The sequence below is a fragment of the Ischnura elegans genome, chromosome X (genome assembly GCF_921293095.1).
Source record: "Ischnura elegans chromosome X, ioIscEleg1.1, whole genome shotgun sequence".
NCBI lineage: Eukaryota > Metazoa > Arthropoda > Insecta > Odonata > Coenagrionidae > Ischnura > Ischnura elegans.
Window position 1 is genome coordinate 4872728 of NC_060259.1, and position 19975 is coordinate 4892702.

The 19975-nt window shown below is 44.2% G+C and overlaps 1 protein-coding gene across 4 annotated transcripts in view; it reads right to left on the reverse strand.

Annotated features, from left to right (window-relative positions):
• LOC124170950 (protein split ends) overlaps nucleotides 1–19975 on the reverse strand; it is a 138429-nt gene that overhangs the window by 42730 nt on the left and 75724 nt on the right. For all 4 annotated transcript variants that reach the window (XM_046550034.1, XM_046550036.1, XM_046550035.1 and 1 more), the window contains exons 7-8: nucleotides 15071–15484; nucleotides 1923–14906 (exon numbers count right to left, since the gene is read on the reverse strand). In XM_046550034.1, coding sequence (XP_046405990.1) covers nucleotides 1923–14906; nucleotides 15071–15484 — 13398 coding nt within the window. The remainder of the gene's footprint in view (nucleotides 1–1922; nucleotides 14907–15070; nucleotides 15485–19975) is intronic.

Here is a 19975-nt window from a genome sequence, read left to right on the forward strand (position 1 = left end):
ATCCCGCAACATGCAGCCTCATTTCACGCTATGCATGTGATAAATGATGCAAAATAGAGATGTTTTTCAGTCCAAAAACGTGGAAATCACGTCTGAAATTGTCGAGGGCAGTCACTAGGATGAGAGTTTGCTCTTTTGTGCCATCGCATGACTGTATTGGCCATATTTTCGTGCTAGATGATATCACTGAAGTTTCTGTCAAGGTATGTGCCATTTGGAAAAAAGCATCTATCCCAGCAGTCACGCAAACCAGAGTACATCAACTCATCTCACGCTACATGATGAAAACAATGGGGCATATGAAATCGATAGAATCCTCTTAAATAAACTCGAATGGGAATCTCTTTTTTCCTGCAATCAATTCGAGATAAGAGACTAACGGCAGCATACGTATAACTTATAAATAGGTTAGTTGAATCTGCGCTTGACACTCAGCTTCCCAGGTAATGTGAGCGAAGCCTCGGCATGGCAATGACAGTGCAGTACGAGATGGCCAAATAATGTTCAAATCCTACTCAAATAGCCTGCTAACTTACTCATTTTAAAGCCCTGTTGCCATTTTCTGGCAGTCAGCAGCCACATTTTTTGCAAAGTTAACAAAATCATTAATTTATATTACAGAGGCACTGTTCGATGACATACTTGATCATACGATTGGCAGGAATACGATGTAGTTAATAATTTTTGTAGCATTTTGTAGTTGCGATAGTTAAAACTGCAGTCATAGGGGCCAGTTTTTGGTGGGGAGGCCCCCCTGCTGGGAGGGTCGAGGAGAGAAACGACTTGCAAGGGTGAGCGACTTGAGGAAAGGGTGGCGAATTAGCTTTGGCCCTTTGGAATTAGCGTACCACACCCACCTGGAGACTATCTGCGACATGGCCCCAGAAAACGCACCTAAACATTAGGGACTCTTAAAACATTCACTATCACATGGCTACACAAGAATGAAACTGCTCAGGTGTAATTAAAAAAGCATGAGAAAGACAGATAAACATACTTAATAACTTAACATAATTTGGTGATATTTGCTTGTGATTGATACACAGCACTACAATATACACTTACATAACACTGAGGAAACCAAGCAAAATGTAAAAAACTAGAATGAATGAAGCATGAAAAGAGTATATTCAGAAGGAAAAGGATGGGTGTAATGTCTAATTGGGGTTGGAGGGTGAATGTGGAGATACTAAGGCCCTGTTCACATAATGTACTCTGGTTCGAGTTAAAATGGTGATTTTACTAGCATTGTGCAAACCTCCATTGATGCTTGAAGTTATCAGCATGCACAGGTAACTTCTATTCCACAATAGTAATGTGAAAAGGACCTAAAGCATATATTCATAAAAAAAACATAAGCACAACAGTGCTCAGTTTACAAACTATAGCCATAATTACAGAACCATTGGTTAATTCATTTTTCACAATTATTACCAAAAATTCAAACAAGACAATTTTCCAAAATAAAAATGTTTTCAGTAAAAACAAAGAATAAGCTGATAGTAATACATTAAAATATAACCTTTAATGAAATGAGAATAAGATTATTTAGGCAAACACATGCAAGCATTTATTTACAATGGGAAGAATATAAGATCAACAATAATATTTACTTCCAATAAAGATGTTTAGCAACAAAATTGAATTGAATTTAATACTCCAAGCTTGAATGTACACTTATTTTTAACAATTGTGCAAAAATGCAAAATTAGAGAAAATTTCTTTAACAAAATAGCAGCAGCAACAGAGAATTGGCATTTCAATGCAATTAAATGATGCAGCAATGAAAATATTATACTAATTATGTAATTAAAATCAACTATAACACTTAAAGTTTTCTTTTAATGGCAACTTATCTGACGTACACACTGATTATGAAAACGCTACCATCCAATTGATGATGAAACAATGAATGTTCATACCTTGGCACTGAAGAAATGTCTTTGGCAGGATGAGGAAGTGAAGATGATGCAATTATCTGCTTTCTTGGAGGCTGGGCAGGAACAGGATTTTGCAAGTACTCCACCGGAACTAAATGCACCTTGGGTAGTGGTTCCTTGGTCACGGGTGTTGAGGTACCACTTGAAGGTAGGGCAGTATCAGGTGCAGCTGAGGGCCCATGGACCAGCACAGGAACAACAGAGGATGGAGACGAGACAGGGGCCGTGGGGGTTACCGGTGGAGGGGAAGGAGGTCGGGCGGGCAAAGGGCTGGCAGGCCCAAGGGGAGGAGATCGAGCAGTCACACTGCGACTGGGTGAGCGACATGAAGCCAACGGAGGGGAGGAAGGTGGGGGCGATCGTGTTGCAGCAGGAGATGGCGCTGCTGAGTCGGTGGGTGAACTGGTCCGAGGAGTTGTCAACTCTGGAGTGGAATGTGCCAAAGGAATGTGGCTAGGAACACCAGGAGATGCAGAAGAGGATGACACCACAACAACAGTTTGAATGCAAGCAGCTGTAGGTGGAGAAGGAGCAGTGGTAATGGTTGGGGTGCTGGTGCTAGCAATGGTGTGTGAAGGTGCTGTTGTCGATGCTGTGGATGAAGCTGGAATGGCATGGGTGGTGGTCATGGGAGGTCCCAATGCACTTGAACCTGAGGTGGTTACAGGTATATATTGGCCTTCTTCCGATTCTCTCATCGGTATGAGAAGGCCAGTTACTGGATCAATGAGCGTTGTTGGCTCATCAGATTCTCCAAGAACCCTCACCATTGGAATTGACAGTGAACCAGGTATGCTGCTCTTGCGCTCACCACCCTCTGGCTTCATTGCCATTTTCTTCCCACCAGCAGAGGGTGTATTAGCCCAAGTGCCAGGCTCTTGATAGTTTGCACCAGGCACAGCATTCCTACTCTCGCCTCTCTCTTCCTCTGACTCTGACTGCTTCTCTTCCAATCGTCCAGAATCAGAAGTATCAGACTTGACAGCTGCAGGACTGCGACCACTACGAGGAGATTTCCTCACTTCAAGGTCTTTATTCTGATAGAGTATAGCTTCCTCCCGTGCATGTCTGGCCGCTCTAGTGGAGCGACGAGTGGTCCTCTGGATGGGAGCCGCTGTAGTCAATGCAAGTTTTGGCTGATTGGTATTTTGCCCCACGGGCACGGCACCTGCAGGCACCTCGGCCACCCCAAAATTGCCACGTACCACATCCTCAATCACATCATCCACAGTGGTTCGATTTCCATCTTTCTCTCTGAGGCGGCGAGACTTGCGAGTGGGAGCACCGGGAGGAGAGCGAGCTGAAGGGAACACTGCTGGAGAGTCAGATAATTCCCTGTCGGTGCCCTCCTTGGATGTTCCATCATCACTTGACCGAATACTTGAATCAAGAGGAACTGTGGCATTATCCACACCAAGGTCTTTTTCCTTATTTACACAATTTACACTGTTGGTGCTGATTCCAACTCCACCAACAAACTCTTCTCTTGTTTCAACTTTGGCTGATTCTTTCATGGGGCTTTTGATTGTAAGAATTAACCTCGGTCTCACAGCTTCTAAAGCACTCAATCTGGGGGTTTCTGATACAGGATTCACCAAAGAATTGGGTGGTGAAGCTCCAGGTACTGGATTTTCAGGAGTCACTGCAGGAACAGACTCCGGCCATCTTGATTTGTCCTCCTTTTTCTCTACCCCACTAGTAAGGGTAACCTTGGTGATGGTTTCATTCCTAAAAGCTTCATCTTCTTCCTCAGAATCATGGAATTCATACACATCAGTTAAACTTTTACGACTATCATCAACACTGTCCTCTTTTGATGGAATGACTGGCAAAAGGATTTGAGGTATGTCCATCCACTTCTTCTTTCGACCCCTGCGACCCTTCCTTCCCCTGGTCTCCATCACCTCACAAGTGATTTCCACAGGTACGCGAGCAATCTCTTCACTCTTTGGCACAACTTCAGGCACCTGAGGAACAGGAGATGGAGATCTTGTCACAGGAACTCGTGCCTCCACAGCTGTTGTTCTAAGGCGGCCACGAGCAAGTCTAGTCCTACGAGTAACCACACCACCTGCATCCATGTCTGGAAGCCCTCCCCTTCTTCCACGGCGACCTCTCCTTGTTCTCCCATCTCCACGTGCTCCACTCGCCCATTTCCGACCAGAGCCAATAACCATGCCATACCCATCACTAGAAAATATTTGCTGATCATAATGGTCATCTGATGTCACCTCCCGGGCTGCATCCGAGTCACGACGTGCCAATGCATTGGCCTCCTCCTCATCATCATCAACTTCCAATTCAACCTTGATCTTGTCACTACTTAATTCCTTACCCTGATCGCATTTCTCATCTTCCAGATGGGTTGCAGGCAGAATCTCTTTTTTAATAACACAGGCAAACCCTTCCCTAGGCTCTTCTGCACTTTCTAATTCCTTGGGTGTAATGGAGGAGTCAATCGCTACAGCAGGAGTAATTGATGTTTTCGGTGAATGAACAAATGCTGATGGATTAATAGGTGCAATCTCACTTGATGACTTTGTTTCCTCTGATTTGATAACAATCTCATCACTTGCTGCAGTTTGACCCTTTTCCTTGCTTGAGGATAATTTCTTCCCTTCTACCAGAGTCCCTTTCTTTTTGTTTGATTCAACTATTGGAGTTGAGATGTCTTGTTTCTCAGGTCCCTGTCTCTCTTCGTCCAGAGCATCATTTTGACAAACACCTTCCCCAGCATCCTCTTCTTCCACTTTTGGTTCGACTCGCAATTTAGAAGAGATTTCTATTTCAGTAGCTAAAGAGGCATGCTGAACCCTGGGCTTCACATTATCATCATCTTCCAAAGGTTGTGACTTATTGAGGTTATGAGAAACAGCGGTAACAATGTCTTTGCCTGAAAGTTTATCAGATGGTGCAGCCTCCTCACTGCATTTGTGCTTCGGACCTTGACTAACATTAGGGGAAGTAGGAGTTTTAATACTGATATCAATTTGTTTCACTTGGTCTTGGAATAATTCTGAGGTGATTCCCTCAGACCCTGTTTCAGGTTCAGTTTCAGATTGAGACACTGGAGGTATAATATTTTCAGACTCATGCTCTTTCTTCAAAGGAGTTGCTTCCTTTTCCAGCTCTTCACTCTTGGGTACCCTATCTATGCATACGGCAACTCCTTCAGCCTTGGTCACATTTGCTTCAATGCGCATGCTTGCACTTTCGTCACCAATCTCTGCGGCTTGTTGATCAATAACATGCTTAGTTGACACAACCCCTTCTTCAGTTTTAGGCTCTTCATCTGCTACACTCATGTCCCTATAGCCTTCACCACAAACAACGGAGGAAATAAGATCACCCTTGTTTTCTCCACGAATACTTTTCTCTCCAGTCAACACACTCCTACTAACTTGAGTGTCTAGCTGATGAGGAGCCTTATTCAATGGATCTTCTACAGCTCCTTTTTCATCAACTACTTCATTGTGAAGTGGTTGTAAATACACTTCTGCAGCCATTTCATGCAGTTTTTCAGCCATCGGTAAATCTTGACTCAAAACGATTTTATGATCCAAATCAATTTTTTTCTCTGTATCTTCTTGAACGTTACCTTCAGCCCATTGCCCTTTAGCATCCAATTGGGATGGTGGAGCCTCAAGGAGCCTCTCCACACTTGGAATGTCCAGTACCTGGGTTATGCTTTTGGTTGATCCTTCGTTTAGATTTGCATCACCAGAATGTTTCACTTGATCAGCCTCAGTACCACTATCACATGGTCCCTCATCTATTTGCAGATCAGACTCAGAATGAGGAGTGTCTGCTCCACTCGAGTCCCTGTCTTTTGAACATTGTTTTTCATCCATACCACTCAATTCATTTTCGGAAATAAGTTCCTTTTGCACATCTTCAATACCGATTCTCTTCCATTTGCCAACAGAGCTAACATCATCAATACTTTCTTTAAGACCTACCATCAACTCCATTGTTTGCGCAGGAATAACTTGAGATGCTAAAATGGGCATCGAAGGAGGTGAGCATGGCGATTTCCATTTTGAGCCAACTCCTAATGAAAGAGCTTTTTCAACTGCTGCAGGAGAGGATTCCAGCACTCCCGGATTTGGCATTTCAGACTCCAAACTTCTAACAGCCAACTGGGTTTCCTTTCTTGACTCTTCAGATACTATTCCATCATCCTCTTCTTCTTCTACTGCAGCTTCCATCACCTGCACAGTGGAAGTGCTATCCTTGCCACTCTCTCCCTCCAAAACACTATTGACTGCTTGCAGAGGTTCAACACTCTCGCCTGCATCAGATACAACTGCTGTAGCCACTGGTGGTACCACAGAATCTGATTCTGTAGATGGAATGTGAGAAGATGGCAATGCAGATGCAGCTGATGAGACCACAACAACAGGTTCAGGCTCAGAGCTGTACCTTCCAGCAAAGGTGAATGTTTCTCCTAATAGGGCCGCAACAGCATCCTCTGTCTCTTCCTGTGATATTATTGCACGGGGCTTTCCACCGACACCTTCAGATGATATTGCCCCACCAACATCACCTTCATCAGCATCAATTCGATTGACATCATCTGTAGATATATCCCTCTCCTTGATGTCCGTGATAACTTCCGAATCAGCAGAATGGGGAGGTGTTGGGGGAGTGGAGGGTAATACTGAACTGTCTCTGTCGGTGATGGATTCACCAGTTGATATGCTCTTCACAGCATTGTCATGAATCTCTGCATCAAGAGCATTGACTCCAAATCCAGGGGCAACAAATTTATCACGCCTTGAGGACACCTCTGATTCAAGAGGGTGTGATGTTGGAGACTGGATGAGGGCAGACGTGGGGGTTGGTGGAAGGGCAGTTTGAGTTTCATGAGGGGATGATGCAGAGCCTCTATCCACTCCAATATCAACCGCAAATTCCTCAACAACAGCTCCATCAGGTATGCAACTTCTTGGAAGTAAAGGCTCTGGAGAAATAGATGGGTCTTTTACAAATGACTGCTCACTTTGATCTAAGGAGTTATCAATCCCCTTGGATGAATCCCTGTTTGATGGACTTGTGATACCAGCTTCCCCAATATCATGCAACCGATCTTCATGAACACTTTTAGCTGCTGCATCGAAGTCTTCCACTACTTCTTCCACAGGCTTATAGTCACGAACTTCTTGGCTTTCCTTCCTTGCGTTTCGCTCTTCCTTCGTCTTCTTACGCTTTTTCTTCTTCTCTTTGACTGGAATGCGTAGTTCACTTTCATGCTCTTCATCAATGAAAGTGTATGCTTCTAATATAGCAGATTCTCTTCTACTTGATACGGGACTGGCCAGATGTAATGATGGCATATCACTCGTGGCACTGTCACCATGATCAGAATGATTGGTTGCTTTAATGGGCTGTTTAGTAGAAGAGATCAATGGAATGCTAGCGAACCCTGTGCGTGAGTCCCGTGGTCCCTCATCCCCCTGAGTGCTGGCCCCATCGTCAACAACATTCTTGCTCAACTCCTTCTTCTCCCGCTTCTCTTTGCTTTTTCTCTCTCGCTTACGCTTTCGCTCCTCTGAATGTTTTCTGCTGGTTATCTCCATAGTCACATCCAAAGGAACGCAATCAGTGGCTGTGGACTCTGCAGTCGTCACTATTTCATTGGTCAATGTGTCAGTGGGTGGGGGAGGTGGGGGTGGAGGAGGGAGAGATGGAAGAGGTGGCAGCACATTCACTGAACGCTTGGGTGAAGACCTGAGCTCTGCCGGAGATGTTTCTATGTTTGAGTCCGAGTCTGATCCATACACATTGGACACATTCCACTTCATTGGGAAGGGAGCTCCAAAGGGCAGACCACTGCCACTCTCACTACCTGCACCACATCCAGACATTGATGATGTTATATTCCCAGTCTTTTGTTCCATAGATGCAATCCCTGCATCATCATCTGAGAGTGGGCCAAAAATATCTTCCATTTTACCATCCCTTTTCCCAGCAGTCACCTCAGTTGAGGTTTTGCTACTATTAGCTTCAAGTTTATTTGGTGCTTTCTTCCTTCGTTGGCTTGATGGTTTAATTGCTTCAGATGAATCAGTCTCAGCCACTGATGAAGATTTATCTTCCTTCTTTGGGATTTCCTCAACCTTTGGCTCTTTGCATCCTTTAACATTTGAGATTACTGATATGACACCAGTTACACTGCTATCTTCATCAGGTGCCTTGTGACCAGAGCGTCTCCTCTCCCTCTTTGACTGATGTTTTCTACGTTCAGATTCTTGCTCATTAGAAATGTGCTTGTTCCATGACTTAGTACATTCATCCACTTTGACATCACTTGCACAAGGATCAGATGTACCTTGAATGGATTCAGCAGCATACGATAACTCCTTCGATGCCACAGAATCTTCACTAGAGATGGACAACTTTTTACCTCCACCAAGTCTCTTTTTCTTTTTATGAGATTTCTTCAAAATATTATGCTCTAGTTTTAGGTCATTTGAACCCATCTGATGGTTAGAAATACTCTTCTCTACTGCATCAACATCATCGGAGTCTTCAGGAGCAGAGAAAATCTTATTTCCATCTCCTTTGGAATCATCTGAATTCGTTCTAACAATATCACGAGGTTTCCCATCAGTTTTCTCATCCTCATCAAACGTATGGCTGCCAACAGAATCTTCCTGAATATTATTAACACCACTGCTCTCTCGACTAATGACATGGTGCTCATCATCACTAGGGTCCATTGATTTATAACGACCACCACTTCCCGAAATTTTCTTAGCGCAGGCATTCAACAGTTTATCCTCGGGTGTCAATGGTGATGGTGGAGGTAGAGGAGGTGCAAGAGATGGAAGGTGCTGAGTGGATGAATAGGAATGAGTAGAGTGAACTTTTTGAGGTTCAGTAGCAATGAGATCAGCTTCACTATCGTCCGAATACACATCTCTTGTTTTAAGACGATTAGAGCCCATGGCCCTGTCAATAGAGGACTCCATTGATGCAGTCACCTGATGACTTTCTTCTTCTGACGTGTCTGATGCTATTCTTGAACGACTGCCTCGGCGAGATGAAGTAGCCGAAGCAGGACGAGATTTCACTTTTGGGATTTCTAATTTAGCCATGACTTCAGCATTAAGACTATCTTCCACATTAGTAGGATTTATCAGCTGAGGTCTGCTAATACGTGCCTGGTTACTATACATAGACTTTTTGCTTTTAGGCATCTTACTTGCCAGAGTGGCATGATGTTTAGCTAGCATACCGTCAATATCAGATTTTGCACTGGATTCTTCTTCTTCAGTTTTGATTTTCAATAAGTTAGCTCTAGAAGATTTGCCTAATGGCTTCCTTTTCCTACGTTCTTCGTCTTCCTTAGCCATAGTTTCAGCCTCCTCCTCTACATCACCATCATCTCCATGCCCTGCAATATCATGATGATCTTCATTATCTTCATACGCCTCCTCATCCTCAGAGCTAGTGATTACTAACTTATTAGATCGTTTTCCTATCCCTGATGCTCCAGCAGTTGAACCCACTCCCGAGCTGTTTCGTCTCTCTTTTTCACAACGTTCTTCCCTCTCATGCTCCGAGTCCGAGTCTTCATCCCAAGATGTTGATCTCTTCTTCTCCTCCCTTCGTGCTCGGGACTGCTTAAGAGCTGAAAACTTTTCTTTTAATCTTTCCTGCCGCTTTTCCTCTTCTTGCTTTTGCATGTTCTTTGTAGAGCGAGCTTTAACTTTATCATACATGGAAATGTATGCTGGTTCATCAAGTACTATGTCAAAAATAGAATGTTTCTTTGGTTTGGGTTCATCATCTTCACTGCCCACATCGCTTTCACTGCCAGCCGCTGCACTCTCTTTCCTCTTGGCCACTGCTTTCACAGCAACAGGAGCAGAGACTCCCTCTTTCTTCTTTGTTGACAACTTGCTCGGTGTAGCACTTGGTTCCTCCTTCACCACGACACTTTCACTGCTTCCTCCACTCTTCCTATCCCTCTTCCGTTCCTTAGCATCCTTCTTTGAGTGCTTATACTTTGCATCCTCCTTCTCCACCACTGCTGGCATCAAATCTTCATCAACCTCATCCTTCTTCTTTTCCGATTTCACCTCTTCTTTTATCTTAATGCTTTCTTTGGGGCTCTCTCTCCCCTTCTCAGATTTACTCCTCCTTTTCTGCTTCTCTTTGTCTCTAGCTCGATGCCTGTCCATTCCAGGCTGTAACGTCTCTGATTTTGGGGGTAACTCCTTATCAGGAGCAACAACAACAGAGGGCTTTGGCATAGGAGGAGAAGAAGATTCAGAGGTGTGGTGGTGATGGTGGTGATGATGGTGGTGGTGCTCCTTCCCTTTCTTCTTCTCATTGACCACACCAGTTTCTTCTTTCACAACCTTTGGTAGGGTTGGTGTTGCTTCGGCAGGAGGTACTTTTTCCTCAGACGATACCTTTGAAACAATACCCTGGGTAAAAACGTTGCCCTTATCTTCCACTGAAGTCTTCCGTTCTCGATCTGGCTTCAATGTTCGCTCTTCTTTTTTACTATTACTGCCCATTGTACGATCAGCCTTCCTATCAGAACTTACACTGGCTTTTCTGGAACCATCTCGTGAATCTTTTGAATCCCTCCTATCCATCTTCACCGGCTTTGCAGCCATGGTAGGGGCAGTAGACACTGGACTGCTTTTCACAGATACAGAGCTATTTTCACTAATTTTTGGTCCATCCCCTGAATTGGAGGGAGACACTTTAGCACGCTTAGCCTCTGTTGCTTCAGGAGATCGTTCCCGCTTCACTGCCTTATGATGGCCACTCACATTTTCGATACTGTCCTGTGAGCCAACTCGCCTCTTACACCCAATACTACCAACAACACTAGAAACACTCACAGCAGTCTTTGATGCTCCATTTGATATCCCAGCATCTGAAACTCGACGAGACTGTTCTTTAACACTGTCCTTTTTCTCTTTCCTTTTCTCCCTATCCTTTTCCTCAGTCAAATACACACTCACACCAGGAACATTGGTCACCAGCTCATCTTTTAACTTAATAGGTCCATCTTTCTTCACTTCTATTTCCTGAGACCCCGCAACTTTCACTTTTTGCACAACTGGCTCAGTCACCAACGGTTCCTCTAAATTATCACTTACAACAGAATCTTTCTCCTTATCTTGCGTACTCACATCTTTGTCTCTTCCACCTCCAGCATTAGAAGAAGTAAGTTCTTCTACTATATCTTTTGCTGGACACTCAGCAGTTCCACTCAAAGTCACATCTTTCTTTGGGCACTTCGCAGACTCCCCAGAGGTAGTCACACTCCTTGGCTTAGAGGCAGATGCTAACTTTGAAGCTGTGTCCACCACGTTTGGAGAAAGGGGATTTTCAGACAAACGAGACACAGGAGATGCTGTAATGGAGGGTAAGCACGTAAGAGACGTAGTTGTTGTAACTGATGTAGGAGAAACAGCAGTAGTAACCACTGTAGTAGGTAGAGTGCCGGCAGCAGTAACAGTGGTGACCACCAGAGGACCACTGCTATGTCCCGAGCAAGAGGACGGAACAGATGGCTCTGAAGACACAACTTTTTCGAAAACATGTCCCAATGATGCTGATGGCTTAGATGATCCAATGGTCGATGGAACAATCAGACAGGGTTCATCACTGGGATTAACACTCACAAGGAGGCTAGGGGAGGTAACTGGAGGTGAAGTTAAAGCCACAGTCATTTGGGGAGGAGTGCAACCTGCTCTTGGCACTACGGATGCAGAGGAGACAGTAGACACAGTTACTGGTGCTCCAGCAGCTGTAGTTGTAGCAACAGAGGTTGTAGGAACCACAGGAGGATGGCTAGGGAATGGATATTGTAGGCCCCTGGATGGGGCAGTTGAGACAATGGCTCTAACAGTCCCTGTTCCAACAGGAGAGTTTGTCACAATTCCCTGACTCTTTGGTATCTGCGGCCCCCTCGAAGGAGGTGTTGCATTGGCTCGGAGGGTCCGGAATGCTGATGTTGTAGTACTGGATCCAAGAGAAAATGTATTGGCTATGGAACGTGGTGAGGCAGATGTAGCAGACTGAGTTGTTGCTGTCAAAGGAGATGAGCTTGGGTTTGGGACGGAGACAGCCCTGTTATCAGAGGGGACGGTAAGGCGACCTGTGGTCAAAATAGGAGATCCTGGAAGGGTTACAGGTGAGGAAGGAGCACCATCCCGTCCTGTCCCAGGGTTACGAAGAGCAGCCCGAGAGGTCCAATTCGCTGGAAATTCTCCTGGCTCATATTTCTCACCAAAATTTTCTAATCTTTTAGAATCCTCATCAAAGACACTTCGCCGTGAAAGAACGGAGCGAACTATCTCCGATGGCTGCTGTTTCCTCAACTCATCAAGGTCTAATGGCCGATGCCGTAGTCTGATTGACTGAGAACTAGCGGGGAAATCATTGCCAGCACCACTTTCACTGGATGTAGAGTTTGCCACAGAACCAACAGTACTACCAACAGTAACAGGGCCATAAGTCCTAAGTCCGGACCATTTCTCATATTTTTCATCCAGCCGCCGAATCCGCTCTGCAAGTGAGGGTGCACCAGGTGGGGAGGCAGGGAAAGGCAGGCCAGGAGAGGATGCCGGGTGTCCATCACGCTCTGATGAGGTTGGGGAAGATGGTGGTGAAGAAGATGGCGAGGAATGCTTGGGAGATGATAACGTAGAAGGTGATCTTCCAGGTTCAGAAGTAAGACTGGTAGCTGTATTTGGGGAGGATTTTGGAGGACATATCTGAACGTTCTTATGGGAATGTGAAGCATCAGAAAGTGGAGGACATGATATTCCTTGGCGGAGCCCAGCCGCACAAGGGCTCTCTCCAGTCTCAGTCCTGAACTCCACAACCCTAGAATCTTCTCCAACTGCAGGCAGAGAGGGTGCTCTCCTTGCTTCTGGAACAGAAGACACCATCTTTGGGGAAGCTGTTGGACAAGATTTATGTGACTGAGTAACAGGCGGAGGTGGAGATTTAATGGAGTAGCCTGCCTTAGTTGGGGAAGAGGATTCGGTTTCAGTAGGGGAGGCTGGGTCACTAGTTGTGGTAATACTTGAGTTAGGTTTTATCCGTGCAAATCCTGGGAGAGGCAGGGACAGGGGGCCCTCATCCAGTTTCTCACGAGGTATCTTACGAGGCTCTGTGGGGTTCTCAGGCTTCTCATCACATAGAGGGGTGCCCGGTCGACTTCCTTCTTCATCTTCACCAACAACAGTAACACCAGCTCCTCTGGGCTCTCCCCTCTCGCGATCACGGTGGTGGTGGTGGTGATGATGGTGGTGGTGGTGGTGGTGGGCATGGTGGCCTTTTGTCTCGTTTGCACTTACAGCTCCCTCTTCCTCTGTGTGATGATGTTTTCTGGACAGGGGTCTTTCGTCATTTTCAGTGGAACTTCCAGTTTTCCGCCTCTTGCACACGAAGTGAGGAGAGTAATCCCTATTGGTAGATAAGGCTGTACTCTCTGGACCAGGTACAGAGCTGTCTCTAGATCTCACACTTTCCACTGTTGGGCGACGGCCCTTAGTATCCGCTGACCTGCGAACCTCCGACCTTCTATGATAATTGCTAGAAACTGACTGAAGTGATGAGGCATCACTATTCCCATGCTGGCGGATACTCAAATCTCCGATATCATTGGACGTAGATGAGCTCAACCCAATTTGATTAGATTTGGAATGACTGGACTTAGATGGTATGCTTATCACTCCACTTTTTGCTCCTAATGAAGAGCTACTACTTTTCAGGGAGCCAGACGGGGACATGTTAATCCGGGGAGAAGATGACGGTGCACTTCCTCTAACAATGTTTCCACCAGGGGATGACACTGATCGTCCACATGAAGAAGGAGATACCATCACTTTACTGCCTGAGATCAGGCTCCTTGTGCTTACCTTGCAACTTGAAGAATTTGATGGAAGGCCATCCGAGGTGCCTTCATCCCCACCACGCATGCAAAGCCGAGCTTTTTTCCCGCTCCTTGGCACATCCCCACACTCACTCCTATCCTCGGCCCCAGACCCAGCACCACCCATTTCTTCAAGTTGTTCCAAAAGATGCTGAATATGCACTCTTTCTTTTTGCAAATGTCTGATATCACTCCCACCAACTACAACATTGTCACTCATTCCATCACCACACTCACTATCTCCATCCAGCACAGAAACACGGAGTCCCCTTTCTTGTGTCCTGCCACCACACGAGGAAGCAACTACACTTTGAAGGGCATGCCTCTTATAACCTCCCGATTCTTTATCAGCATACCGTTGTAACCTTCCCCCACGATCCACTGGCCCAACATCCACACCTCCACCACGTAGGGCAGTTAGAGAATCCCGCAAATCCCCTTTCGCCTCCACAACAAGCTTTCCTTTGCCAGTCAAGCACAGGTCTGAAGATGAACAATCCTTTTCCATTACATCACGTGCTGGACTACCACCAAATCCGGAGGAGCTCGCAACACCACGAGAAGAATGACCACCTAAACCACGGTACATGGAGTACCGTTTTCCAATCACAGGTGGACTGCCGTGTCGACCTCCAGAAACAACACCAGGGGGAACAGGACTTGGATGGGCATGAAGATGTGGGGGGTGGGGAGGAGGAGGTGGGGGTGACGCACCATGGAAGCTCTCTTGATCACTGGCACTACGGTGACGGCTTCTGCTACGTCGTCTTCGACTACCCACCGGCCCATCCTCATAGTCATCATACGGATGAGAAGGGGGAGGAGCTGGTCCCACAGCAGCAGATGGACCACCAAATGGAGTGCTGGGTGCTGCTCCAAACCCCTTTTCTCCAACAAGCCCTAAGTTAAGATTAAGGCCTACCACACTCATTCCTAGGTTGTCAGTCACATAATCTCGTCTTTCCCTTTGGGAATAGCCATATTCTCTAAGTTCTTGCTCATATGAATCATCATGGCTCGCCCCACTTCCTTGACTGAACTCATCATAGTTCCTGAAAAGGTATAAGACAGTTTGATAAGCTTTAAAGACAAATGTAAAATTAAAATGTAATTTCACAGTCATTAATGAGATGATAGAAACTACAACAGAAAAGCAAAAGCTGTTGCATACAATGAACTAAAAGATTCAAATTAAAATGAAAATTTTCAGGCTCACCTATAGCGGGCACCCCGTGGTTCAGGATACTCATCATAGTAGTCATATCGGCACTGAGCAATAGAGCGAGGGGTTCGGCCAGGTCCACTCACACCACTGCCACCACTGCCACCACCATAAGCAGCTGCAGCTGCAGCTGCTGCAGCCGCTGCTGCTGCTGTCCTCAGCTGTGCTGCAGAATGTGGCGGAGTAGCCATACCACTTCCTCCTGCCAACAAAGCTGCAGCAGTCACCACAGATGAAGATCCAGCAGCCCCAGATGACCCCGATGAACGAGCGTATGCAGATCCACTGGGAGGAACAGCACCCCGCACTACCGAAGAACGCTGAGCTCCAACAACTTCGTACCGACAGCCAGAGCTCATACCAAAACTCCGACTTGACACAGCAGTCTCGTACCGATTCGAGGAATCTCTGTTTAAAATTGAGTCAAATAGAAAAAATATCAACACAAGCCTGAATCCATCAGAATGTGCAAACTGGAATAATAATCACTGATATTATTTAAGCTGAATATTGATTGTAACCGGAACTAGATAACAGACTGCAAAAGCTACCCGGAGGCAGATATTGATAGTTATCAAAATCTAGTGATGATGAAATGTCATCTGAAATCCAAGAAATTAAAGAAATCAGCAAAGACTGCATGGCAATTAGACAAACTGAAGGAGCCAAAAAATCAACAGGCTTTCCAAGAAGTAGTGGAGAGCAAGATACGATAAGATGAGACTGAGAAATCAGTAGAGAATAGTGATAGGCACTGTGCAACAGAGCCACTTCAAATGAGTAACTCAGCAGATAGAGTTGTGAGGCAAGAGAGTCTTATTTGGTGAGTCGCAACTCCCTCCCCTCCGCACACGACTCCCCTCCCCTCCACAAATGACTCCCTCTGCACACACTGTGCGCTGAAATTGTGCAAGGCAAAGTCAGATTCCTGGTGCCCATGACTCCCTCAGCACACACTGAGTGTGTTGGAGTCGTGAGTGGTAGAGGTCGGACTCCATGTGCACACAACTCCCTTCGTGCACAATGTGCACTGGAATTGTGCAAGGCAAAGTCAGACTCCTGGCACCCATAACTCCTTCAGCGCACAGCTGTGCGTGTTGGAGTCATGAGTGGTGGAACTTGGACTCCATGCGCATATGACTACTTCCAAAAATATTTTCTGTGTCAGGCTCATTGCACGACTGGCAGGTCAAAGGGAGCACATGGCACTTTTCACGATAGCCCACTGCTCATCTTTTCGTGCCACTGGAAAGATACTCCTGATTCATTTTCTGGGTATTACTCTAAAGAATCCCACAAGACCTTAATCGTAATTCTCTCTCTCCTGCATGTCCCATACATTGTGAAATAATAATAGTTGAAGATGCTCATGTAAAAGTTTTTGGTAACGGCAAATTTATGAACATAATATGAGATAAGAATGAAAATTTGTTCCAACACAAACAACTAAGATTAATTGAGGGAATTAAATATGAAATGTTAACATGATCATGTAGTTTCAGAGAGAATATTTTGTTGCAACAGAATTTTTTAAATTGTTGTCACCTCTAAGCACAGCAGATGGAATACATTTTCTGTCTTCCATGAAAGATACAGCGTATTGGCAGAAATGGTTCCTCAGTTATATCACCTGTTAAAAATTGTGACTATGCAATACATGATTTGTTTGAAATCAATTTTTCAAATTGTGATCTAGGAAATGCTGCGTTTAAAATGTTCATTCCGAAATCCCCCCTCACCACCTCCCCTTTCTTCCACTCCCCTCTTCCCCCCTCCCCTCCAACCAGAAACGCTTTGCTGAGTCACACTGTGTGGGCAGCTCTCTGGAGTGTGTTGTGAGTGGTAAGGCACCTCCAAAAAAGTCATTTATGCCATAACTAGTGGAGAATTGCAGGAAAAATATCAAAAGTGGGCTTCAAGACGCTGCTAAAGAAGTTCTAGGAAGAAGAAAATTTATGTATCAAGAAACAGGGCTTGGATCACAGATGAAGTCATAGACCTCATTGAAGAATGGATTAAGTACAAGAATGGGAATATTGAGGAAGGACAAGCATCCTACAAGAGCAAGGAGAAGCAAGGAAAGCTAGAGTAGCATGGATGAAGAACATAAGTGAGGATATGTAAAATAACCTGTAGAAGGGAAAGTGGAAGCGGCTTATGGAATAGTAAGGAATCATTTCAAGGTAGCGAGTACAAGATGTAATACCATAAGGGACAAGTATGGAAATACGTATTTCGATGGAAAATGAAGACAAAGCCGATGGAGAGAGAATACCTGGAGGAGTTATACAATGGGAGCAAACTCAGCTCAAAAATTATCAAAGGGGAAAGTGAAGATGAAAAGGATGACAAGGGAGTGAGCATATTAATGAATAAGATCAGAATTTGATGCTGCAATAATAGACCTACGAAAGAATACGGCCCCAGGAATAGATGATATTCCAGCAGAGCTAATCAAAAATTCAGGAGAAAAAATCTTAATTCAACTGTATAAAACTATCTGCAAAATGCACACAACAGGAGATTTACCCGATGACTTTGAGAAGAACATCATCATTTCTATACCAAAAAGAAGAGAGTAGAGAAATGCGAAGATTTTAGGAACATATGCCTGACCACACATGCGTTGAAGATACTGACAAGATTAGTTTACGCGAGAATAGAAGAAAGAGCAGATGGATTCCTGGATGAGGACCAATTTGGATTGAGGGAAAATATGAGCACAAGAGAAGCAATTGCGGCTCTTAGGCTCCTCATAGAGAAGAGAATGGAGAAGAACAAACCAACTAACAACATTTGTTGAGTTGGAGAAGGCATCTGATAACATGGAATGGAATTCGATGCTTATAATTCTGAAAGAAATCGGAGTGCTCTACAATGATCGTAGACTTATTCATAGTTTGTATATAAACCAAGTAGCTGTGATAAAATGCCACCCAACTGTGCAGAAGCAAGAATAGAAGAAGGAGTTAGACAAGGGTGTGTGCACTAGGGTGCCTCATTTTGCCACTTTTTTAAGGAGCGAATTCTAATACCCGGCAAAAGTTGCGTACCTGGATGAGTATTACTGATCTGATTTTTTTCCAAATCGGTTGATATCTCCTGTTTGCCATTTTGCTTTGAAATTTCGAAATTTTTAACGAAACATGTTAAAAATCTAAATAATTTGAATTTGGTTCCAGCGAGCACTCATTTTTACATTGGGGTATAATGCTGGACTTTGATTGATATTTAATACCAAAGACGAAGCTATATCTCTTCTAATTATGGAGAAAATGACCTTGTATCGTGTCCCTAAAAGAATTTTTTGATATAGGCAACCCGCAACTCAAAACACCATTTTAATGCTATGCATGCAATAAATGATGCCATATTGAGAAATTTTCCGTCAAAAAGGTGAAAACCATGCCTGAAAATGCCAATGGTAGTCACAAAGATGGTATCACGCTCTTTTATGCCTTACTATCTATACAGTCTTCAGGTTTTCCTTGCCCTTTTGTATTCATCATACAGCGTGAGATGAGTTGAATTACTCAAGTTGGCACAACTGCTGGAACGGATGCTTTTTTCCAAATGGTGCACACACTGAAAGAAACTTAAGTTATATCTTCTTATACAAAAATAAAGTCAATATAGTCACTGACGGTATAAAAGAGCTTGATCCCATCTTTGTGACTACCATTGACATTTTCAGGCATGATTTCCACAGGCATGATTATTAAAAATGAGTGCTTGCTTAAACCAAATTCAAATTATTTACATTTTTAAAATTATCCAGGTACACAACTTTAGCTGGGTGTTAGAATTTACTCCTAAAAAAGAGTGGCAAAACAAGGCCCCCTAGTGTGCACTGTCCCCCATAATTTTTAATGTTTACATCAAGAAAGGCATCAATGAAATCAAGGAGAAGGAATTGGGTGTCAGTATATGCAGAGAAAAAATTAGTATGTTGCAATTTTCTGATGACATAGCAATCATAGACAAGACAGAGAAGGATTCGAAGAAGAATTTGACAAATATGGAAAGGATAATGGCTAGATATCAGCTGATAACCAACAAAAAGAAGACTAAAATATTATCATGCAGCAAACGAGAGGGTAGGAAAAACATTAACCTTTCTTTTACATTAACCATTAAGCATAAGCTTTCCTAGGTTAATGAAAGAGTTTCCTTAGCTTGGAAGCCAAATTAACAACGATGGATGAAGCGAGAAAGAAATAGTAGAATAGTGCAGGCAATGAGGGCTTTCTATAAAAAGAAGAATCTTCCTGCAATTGAGAGTACAAGCATGGAAGTAAGGAAGCAATTCATTAGATGCTACATATGGAGCATGTTTCTCTATTGAAGCGAGGCTTGGTCGTTGACAGCAGCAGAGAAGTTCAGAATGGAAGCATTCGAAATTTGGTACTGCCGAAGGATGATGAGGATAAAATGGATCAACCGTGTAAGTAATAAGGAAGTTATAAGAAGAGTGAGAGAAAAGAGAAGTCTTCTAAAAACCTTAAGGAGAGGATGTGGCAACTTAATTAGCCATATTATGAGACACAATGGCCTGATGAAAACTATTAGTAGAAGGACAGGTGGAGGGGAAGAAGGGCAAGGGACGGCCTCAAATGAGTTACATTGAGTGACAGAATGTAGAGGATGTTAAAGAGAAGAAATATGTCACCATGGAAAGGCTAGCGGATGGGAGAGAGGAGTGGAGAGCTGCATCGAACTAATCTAAGGATTTTGACTAATGACCATGATTTATTTTTATCAAAATTTTAAAGTACAACAATAAAATATAGGCTTCCAATGGATCATGTAAGATAGAAATGGAAGTAGCAACAGTTTAAATAAATATGACATAATATTATCCTCAGAGTGACAAGCAATTGCACAATATCATTGATTGAT